The following is a 9,739-nucleotide window of genomic DNA, read 5'->3' as shown; positions in this document are numbered from 1 at the left end:
TTTTCCATTGATCAAAGTAAGCTAAAGTAGATTGCACTACAGCTAATGCAACCAGATTCTTATTGCTCCAAACCACCTCGTTCCTCGCCTTCTAAACAGCCCAGCAAATCACAGCCACATTTCCCAAAAAAGAAGATGACAAAGTGCTGAATAAACTAGCAAACCAGTCGACAAAATTCACACCATCAGCTATGACAAAGCTAGTGTTTAAATGCTGCCAACATAGCCGAGCAAAAGAGCACTCAACAAGTAAATGCTCTCCAGATTCATCATTCTGCTGACAAACGGGACACACTACAGGGGCATTAACATGTTTCACCTTCAAATTAATCCGAGTTGGTAGATTATTACGACAAGCACGCCATAAAAATACATAGACTTTTGTTGGTATTTTCAAATTCCACAGCTTCCTCCACAACCTAGAATTATCTCCACCAGTCCATCTTCCATTCAACACTTGAAGCCTTTTATAAGCACTCTTCACAGTGTAATGGCCTGAGTTTTCGAAAGCCCAGTACCGAGTATCAAATTTCATGGATGAACTAATCACAACCGCCCTAATTAACTCTCTGTCATGTTCTGAAAAAAGATCCAAAAGAATATCCTCATCCCATTGCCTTTCATTCGGGATCATAAGTTGAGAAACTTTGGCATCAATCAAAGCAGGATGTGAAGAGGAGACAAAAGGATCTTCTTTATCCATCAACCACGGCTGGTTTAAAACATCCACCGAAGCCCCACTAGCTATACTCCACTGAACTCCCAACTGAATCAAAGATTGGCTCTCAAGAATGCTCCGCCAAACAAAACTCGGGTTATTTCCAATACAAGCTGATAAAAAGGAACCTTCAGGGTAATATCTTGCTTTAAAAACACGCCCAACCAATGAAGACTCATTATTTAAGAGGCGCCAACCTTGCTTACCCAACATAGCAAGATTATGATCATGAAGGCTTCTAAAACCCATCCCACCCGAATCTTTATGGACAACCAATCTATCCCAAGATTCCCAACTAATACCCTTCCCATTTCTTGAAGAAGAGCGCCACCAACTAAAACACAGAATTCTTTTCATCTCTTGACAAATTTTCAATGGTAAGAGGAAGACACTCATCGCATAGCTAGGAAAAGCTTGAGCTACTGTTTTAATTAAAACCTCTTTCCCAGCCCGAGATAATTACAAAATGTATCTTAAATAATTACATTAATATATACATTCATAATAAATAAAGGAGGTACAGTGCACCACTTTTAACAGGTACATACCATATAATTATTTTTTCCTAAACTATATATATATAAGATAATTAATTATAATATGGTAAAGTAACATGATTTTTTGTTCTCATTTAAGGAATCTAAACATTGTTGTATATATACTTTTTGTACTTCATGTGCATCATGGCTAGGTCAATGACAATATAAATTATTTAAGAAAGACTTGAATAAGACTGTGATTTGTGTTTGGCTATTATAAATAGTATAATTCTCTAATCAAACAAATCACACACATTAATCCTTAATGGTTCATTAATCATTCACTAATTAATAACAAAAGAAAGAAAATGGCGCCACAAGGGTATTATTGTTCTATGCAGCCATATCCGACTTGTATAGGTAAGGCTTCTCCATATATTTTCAGTACTCTTATAACATTTTATATATACATATATTATATTAGTTATATGGAAATTTCCTGAAATATATTATATTCCAATTATTTTCAATGATCGAAATGTTAATTGTAAAATATGGTGTATAGATTCATGTATGTCAATTAAATTTGTGTTGGTTTAATATGAAATGCTATTCATTATCTTTATAGTTTTATTATTATTATTATTATTATTATTATTATTATTATTATTATTATTATTTTACTTAACAAATATGAGGTTTGGTTGGGAGGAATGAAAATATAAAAATAGGAATACAAATGAAAATGAAAATAAAAATATATATAGAATAGAATTGAATAAAATTTAAAATACATAAAAAAAATTGATAAAAAAAATTACAAAATTTTTTCTCATAATGCATTGAAATGGTATTTCTTTCTATTTCAAAATGGAATAGTCATTCCACAAAAATAGTGGAAATATCCATTCATTAGAATGACATTCTAATACTTTAATATGCAACCAAATAAAGAAATGAAATGAAAATTGTTTCTTTTCTATTCCATTCTATTTCATTACCTCCAACCAAAAATCACTTAAGAGACGTTATATTGAGAAATCAATTCAGGTTGTGAAGAAATAATACATATGCATAATTTTTTTATGTTGTTAATATTGTTGAGACTGAATTAGTTTAATTGAATAAAATTTACAGTTAAAAATATACATTGTAACTTTTATTTATAATTTGATGGTGTATTAACATAAATATATATAGATATGGATGAGGAGAAGAGAGGTAGCATCGGTTTCTTCTCAGCATACCGACCACCAGTGCCATTAGACATATACTCATCCCCAATGTTTCCTCTGTCGTTTTCTGAAAGGGAGAATTTTATGACTGATAGGGATCACTACAATTACAATGGCCAAGCCATTCCATCAATTGCTCTTAAAAAAATTCTGACTCGCCCTAAATTGGCTTGTCAAGGCTTTAATGCGGCCGATGTTGATTCAGGTCGTCTTTCGGGCATGATTTTTGTGTCTGAACGCGACCATCTTGAAAAGCTTTACATAGCTTTTCGCTTCAATGATGAAGTTAAAATCTTTTGTTTTGCCGATGTATATGACACATTTGATGGTATTCGTATGGAGGACAGTGGATGTATTGCTGGTGATTATCTTATTTATGTCACTACTAAAGATGATCCGTGTAAACGTCGTCAACCATGGAATGCTGTCTACAAAACTCATCTCATTACTGCTCAAACTAGACGCCTCACCCCATTAGGTTATTACTCTTTACATTTAATATATAAATATACATGGTTTATTTGTGACACTTTTCAATTGACACAAAAAGATTTTTATGTCAACTTAAAAATGTCATGAAAGTGCATAAACTTTTCTAGTTTTTGTTTTTTTGACTTAATTATTAATTTAAGTGTATATACATGTATTGAAAAATATTAATTAATTAAGCATATTTATTCATACATAGGACAAGCTGATTTAAGTCCTTCAGTATCACCCTGTGGAAAGATGATAGCGGTGGCATCATTCGAGAATAAAGGTGGATGGGATGGTGAGATTGAAGATCTAAAGACAGATATTATTGTGATGAATGTAGATGAGCCTTGTTGTCGTTGGATGGTTATAAATAATGGAGGTTGGCCGAGTTGGGGAAGTAACAATGTCATATTTTTTCATCGCAAGGTTGGGAAATATTGGGGTGTGTTTAGAACTGACATTAGTAGGGGAGATTGCATTCGTGTCACCCCTGAGTGCATAAATGCAATGACTCCCGCTGCTGTTAGCGAGACCATTGTGGTCGTCGCAGTTATGCATCGAGATTATCGACACATTGTAGTTTTTGATGTTACTCAAAGAATGCAACCTAGTCATATCACTTTATACATAGCACCAGAGGCTGACCATTTTAACCCTTTTGTGATTGATGGTGGAAAACGCATTGGTTATCATCGTGCTAAGACAAACTTTCTAAAGGTACACTTCAAAAATATTGTGATTAAATTCAGCTTTCAGTTACAACTAAAAGTTGCTTGTAATTTAAAAATAATATTTATAAATACAACTTGTAACTATAATTTTAGATACAGCATTTTTTTTTTTTTGACTAAACGGACATTTAATAACAATGATTTTTTTCACTAATATATACATTAAACCACAATTTTTTAGTGATAACATTAGTTTTACAACAAAAAAAAAAATTGTGATAAAATTACTAAAACTTTGTGTTTTATAATTGCATTAAAAATGGCTGTAAAATGTACCAAAATATTACTTTTTCTTTTGTTAATTTTGTTGGTACCAACAATTTTTTATATATCTATATACTTTGCGTTTGTTTACAGTCAAATACCATTTTTTTTAATCTTGTATGGTAAAAGTATTAAAATATTCAAATTATTTTAAAATTTATCTGTTTTGCCAAATTTTTTAATCCTAAAAATAGCTCTTTTTGTACTCCATATATACATAAATGGGAAATTTACAAAAATACTGGAATTCGGGTTAACTTTTACAAAAATACTGTCACACGGAAATTTTTTCAAAAATACTGTGTTTTTATAAAACACCAGTAAAACACAAAGCAGAACAACTCAAAACAACAGTAGAACACTAGTAAAACACCAGTGAAAACTTAACACAGTATACTGCAGTATGAAACTTATAAAAAAATACAGTAAAAAAGTAAAAACTACCGCCTAGCAGTATTTTTGTAAAAAAATAACAAAAGTTAGTATACCATGTAAATTTTCCTACATAAATTAGGCATGTGTATCTTAAAAAAAATAGATACTATAATCTAATTAATATACAAAATTAAGTAGTTTTAATTAATTATTTATTAAAAAGCCTTGTTTACACAATAAATAGCTAATAATTGATTTACTTTTGTGACAGGGTGGAAATCATGATATTGAAGAAAATTTCAAGAGGTTGGATTCTCCATATCCAGATGTAGGATTGTTTAGGGTTTCAGGAGTGTTTCCAACCTTTTCAAAAGATGGATCCAAGCTTGCATTCGTCGATAATGATTTTAAAAATCTGTATTTAGCGGATAGCCAAGGATTGCATAAAATTTATACGGTACGTACGTGGTTAACTATAATACGATATATAATCAATCATGTGTGATAAATTAACACTTTATATTTTGGACATTTTATTTTGTAAAAGTTATTAATTAAACTACCTGTTTTGTTAAATGACAAATTAAATCTTGTATTTTTGAAAATGCTACTGAGCACATTTTTCTCTAAATAAAACTTAATAATAATTCGATCTAGATGTGTTATAATAAGACTAGTTACAACTTACATTTTTTACATCATCTGTTTGTGTTAGAAATTATTTTCAAATTAGTTATATTGAAAAAAAAAAATCGTCTAAATAATTGAGCTCAAGATACTACTTAGTACTATTTTAAAAAATATAGAATATTAATAAATAATAAGTTTGATCAGTAACTATTTTAGATGAACATATTTATTAACTTGATAAAATAAAAAATTATTGTGATTCTAAAGCTAAGTTCAACTGACATACATATATTTTTAAATATGAATAAGTTTTAATATTATTTTTTTTTTTAATTTATATGACGGTATATAATATAGTTATTGAGAAGATTTTTCATAAATTTTCATAAAATTTCAAATCATTTTTATAGAGTCAAAAAACATCATTGGAAATAAGTATTGCTCAAAAAGATATATTTTTCAACATCCTAAATAGTTCAAACTTTCTAAAAAAAAACAATTGTGGAAAATCTCTTGAAGCTCATTATATATCGTCATAGAAAATAAATAGAGTTGCAAATCTAAAATAATAAAAATGAAAGCCTATAAATAAAAATTAAAATTTAGGTTTTTTTCTTGAAGAATTATTCTATATATATATATATTTTATTTTTAAAAAAAAAAAAAAAAATTACGGCTTGAGTTGTTTCAGTAGTTTCTATGTGAGTTGCTATGTGAATTTTGATTACGATTTAGATTGCTCCGTTGAATGCTATGTGAGTTTTTATGTGGATTTCCGTAAAATTGTAAAAAAATTATTTGAGTGTACGTAAAAATAAAAAAAAAATTCTTTTTTTCTTTTAGGCAACAAATATTAGCATTTTCGGACCAGTTTGGAACCAAGATCCCGGAAAAAATACATTGTATTTTTGCATGGGAGAACCTTTCAAGCCTAAAGCAGCCGTAGCCATTTGTGCCATGCAACATGTTCGAACATGTAACCAGAGTATCAAACAACTTACTGCATGTGGCACTAATAACGCTTTTCCATCATCCAATCCACAAGGTAATAATTTATTTTTATCTAATTTATTTTGAGAAAATTTTATAATAAGAGTGCTACTTATTCGATTTAGCACTTGGATAAATTATAAGGATGATTAGATAAGGACAAAAATGACATTAATTATAGTTGCGTTTCCTATATGAATGAAAATATATATGTTTGGCTTAGCTTCTATTAGCTTTTTTTTTTTAGCTTTTACAATTAAAAAAAGAGCAATTTTTAATAATATACCTATATTATAACAAATTTACGGATATCTTGTGCATCATTTAATTGTGCAATATACCGTTTCTGGCCATACCGAAAATTGAAAGTAATACACGTGGAACTTGTTGCTGAACTATATTAGAAAACATGCCACCATTTTTTCCGGTTCAGGAACCATCGCCTTCGACAACTGACTCATTCTTAAAAAAAATGAACTATTATGCATATTACACACCCTTAGTAACTCATATATATATACCTCTATCACAATAGAAAAAAAAAATACCCAACATTTACACAACTGCAACACACAAAAAACACACATAAATTAGAAACTGAAGTATAACATATCATAACATATAATCAAAAGCAATAAACTAATACTTATACAATACATAAGCTGATACATACATATATCGAAAAGGAACTAAAATAGTAACTTATAACACACAGTGCATAAAAACACACAAAAAGGCAAGCACATTTAGGAGAAAAAAATCAAGCACAAAATAAGAAACTAAAATAATACATATATGGTGATCTGTGAATCGCTAAATTATATATAAAACACAAAAAATCACTAAAACATAATAAATCACTTATTAGTAACTTATAGAACTACAACAAATCAATGGAACTACACCATAAACAACAAACACTCAAAACACTAACCACACAATTTGACAACCTACATTTTATACTAAAATATTAAATAAAAAAGAAATACCAAATCATAAGATACAAAAGCACAGTAAGAAACTAAAATGTAACTTGCCAAACACAAATACAACATCATTACAAAACATACAAAAACATCTAAAAAAGCCCAGATTCTAAACTAACAACACCTTTTAACAAACAAAATACACAAACACCCATCTAATACAGAATAAGAAACTAAACCAACAATATCTCATAAATCCTAAAAAAACTAAATCTAAACAAAATAAGAAACCACATACAAAATGATAACAAAAATTATTTAGAAACCAAACAGACACTCCTCTCATCACCAAAATACATTTTCCTGACATCGCCACTTCACCACCTTCACTGCCTTTTCGATGGAGAAACCGAGCTTCTCGTAATCGCCATTGCAACACGTTCAACAACTATTCACAAATGCAAAACCCTAAAATCAACTCTAACCCAAAACACAAGCTAAAGTATAACAGAGAAAACGAAAGAAAAATGAAAAAGAAAGAAGAAAAGATTATGATCTTGCTGGTTCATATCACAAGATATATATATACATATATATATATATATATATAGAGAGAGAGAGAGAGAAAGAGAGAGAGAGAGAGAGAGAGAAACTCACTTCAGAAAGTACCTTAGATAGTGACTAGAAAAGTAATCAGATAGAAAGAGAAAGAAAAAGTGACTATCGTTTCGGAGAGAGAGAGAGAGAGAGAAAAAGTAGCTTCTGAAATATAGCTAAAATATAGCTCAAAGCCTATAATCGTGTAATACACGCATAAAATATGGAACAAGAAGAACGGTATACGAGACACTCATTTTTAAACTTAATAACGGTATGAAATAGGATTAAATAATATAAGGCCATTTCCGTAAATAAAAACAAAATAACGTCTCCTAGTGTAAATTTTTCTAAAAAAAATCCTAAGTGTGTTTGTTTGGATATAAAAAATAAAAATCATTTTTTAATTTAAAAGTCCTTTTGGAAGACTTTTTCAAAAAAAAAATTTCTTTTAAAAAAAGTTATTTTTAAAATTAAAATAATTCCGAATTTACTCACAAAAGATTTTTTTTTAATGATATTCAAACACTTTAAATAATACTTTTTATTAAAAATAAACTTTATATAATTATCCAAACGGTAAAAAAGTACTCAAAGCTTATACTTATCTTATACTTCTAGCTATAAGCAAAAGTAGAAGATTAGTTAAAGAAGACATCATTTGATACAATAACTATGTTGTGTAGTTAACAAGGAAGAGGCACATTAAATGTAATTTTTTTAATTTGATAACTATAGACCAAAATAGTACAAAAAAACCCCACAAAATTAAATAAATCTAGTAAGAGTGATTATAGTATAAGTATAACTATTTTTTAATGATAATAAGCCCTCACAAAGTAAAAATTTTGAATCCATAACAGGAACGAAAATAGTATTTCGATCTACAAGAGATGGAGGACAAGAAGGATACAAGAATCTATACATAATGGAAAATGCAGAATATGGTGAGTTTGGTGGAACAACAAGAAGGCTAACAAGAGGGGATTGGACTGACACACATTGCAGTTGGTCACCAAATAATGACTGGATAGTGTTCTCCTCAACTAGACACAAGTCACCATGGGCACCAAAAACTGACAATGGTCTTGACCCAGGATTTTTTGCTGTGTTTCTAGTAAATGCAAATAATCCTTGTGTTGTGGTAAGAGTATTTGGAAGTGGGTATAATCTTCAAGGCCATGTAAATCATCCATTTTTCAGTCCTGATGGTAGGAGCATTGTTGTGACTTCTGATCTTGCTGCTGTTTCTGCTGATCCAATCTCTATGCCTATTCTTCCTCACTCTGTTAGATCTTATGGAGATATATTCAGTGTGGATATTGACCCATATGACATTAACAACAATTGGAATGTGCCGAATTTCAAACGTATTACACATAGTAGGTATGAGAATACTACTGCTAGTTGGACAAAGTTCTCAACTCAAGACCCACATGCAGCTTGGAATAGTCAATTAGAATCTAACAAAGATCACCACTATATGCTCAAATGCCCTTATGCACATCCTAAAACAGGTTGATAGTACTCTCTTTAGTATTTAAATTATTATATTTATAGTACATTTGTATCTAACTTATTCTTTTAGTGGCCAAAGTACAAAAATCATTACAAACTTAAGCATTTAAATTATTTTTTATTTTGCAGCAAAAATATTAAAATTATTATGTTTGTAAAATTTAAGTACCAAAATTATTTTTTTGTACTTAAATTTGTCAATATAATAATTTAAATATATTTACTGCTAAAAAAATAATTTAGATATTTAATTAAATACTACAAACATATAATAATTTAAATACTTTTGCCACTAAAATAATAATTTAAATACTTGAATACTAAAAATATAATAATTTAAATAGTTCAATTATTACAAATATCACTATCTTTATTACACGTTGTCATTTCATTATCTTAATTCCAATAATAATATCATATACATTCGTATATGTTTATTTCCAATGTAAGCTCTTTATTGTTTCTTGTTTTGAATATGGTGATAATAAAAATTTATAAACTCTAATTTTACCTTTTCTTGATGTTCTTACCATAAAAGTTCCCTATACATTTTAAGTTATAGATAAGAAAATTTGATAATTTTTTATCATTTTTTAATGAAATTTTTACATGAAAAATCCATTTTACACAATTTATTACACAATTACTCATACACGCCTATGTCTACATTTTTACTTACAAAATTGGTTTTATTACACAAATACCACTTAGTCATCATTTCATCCATCATCAATCAAATCCTACTCTCTTCCATCTCTTTTTTCATTTTCTATCAATCAATCCATCATTTCACTCTTTT

At 28.9% G+C, this 9,739-nt stretch overlaps 1 protein-coding gene across 1 annotated transcript; it reads left to right on the top strand.

Annotated features, from left to right (window-relative positions):
* The first annotated feature begins 2,399 nt into the window (after window positions 1-2,399).
* Window positions 2,400-8,944, top strand: LOC133031532 (uncharacterized). Its single transcript, XM_061105054.1, has 5 exons — window positions 2,400-2,910; window positions 3,121-3,626; window positions 4,551-4,736; window positions 5,753-5,954; window positions 8,286-8,944. Exons 1-5 carry the CDS (start codon window positions 2,400-2,402, stop codon window positions 8,942-8,944), a joined length of 2,064 nt encoding a protein of 687 aa, XP_060961037.1.
* Window positions 8,945-9,739: the final 795 nt, after the last annotated feature.

This window comes from Cannabis sativa, chromosome 9, assembly GCF_029168945.1.
Source record: "Cannabis sativa cultivar Pink pepper isolate KNU-18-1 chromosome 9, ASM2916894v1, whole genome shotgun sequence".
Taxonomy (NCBI): Eukaryota; Viridiplantae; Streptophyta; class Magnoliopsida; order Rosales; family Cannabaceae; genus Cannabis; species Cannabis sativa.
Note: the sequence above shows the minus strand (reverse complement) of the source record. Positions and strands in the feature narration are given on the sequence as shown.

Excerpts from the sequence above, each read along its gene's own strand:
- LOC133031532 (XM_061105054.1), top strand. The coding sequence starts at position 2,400 with ATGGATGAGGAGAAGAGAGGTAGCATCGGTTTCTTCTCAGCATACCGA. Across the intron at positions 2,911-3,120 it reads TAGACGCCTCACCCCATTAG|GACAAGCTGATTTAAGTCCT; the intron begins GTTATTACTCTT and ends ATTCATACATAG. Across the intron at positions 5,955-8,285 it reads TCCATCATCCAATCCACAAG|GAACGAAAATAGTATTTCGA; the intron begins GTAATAATTTAT and ends AATCCATAACAG.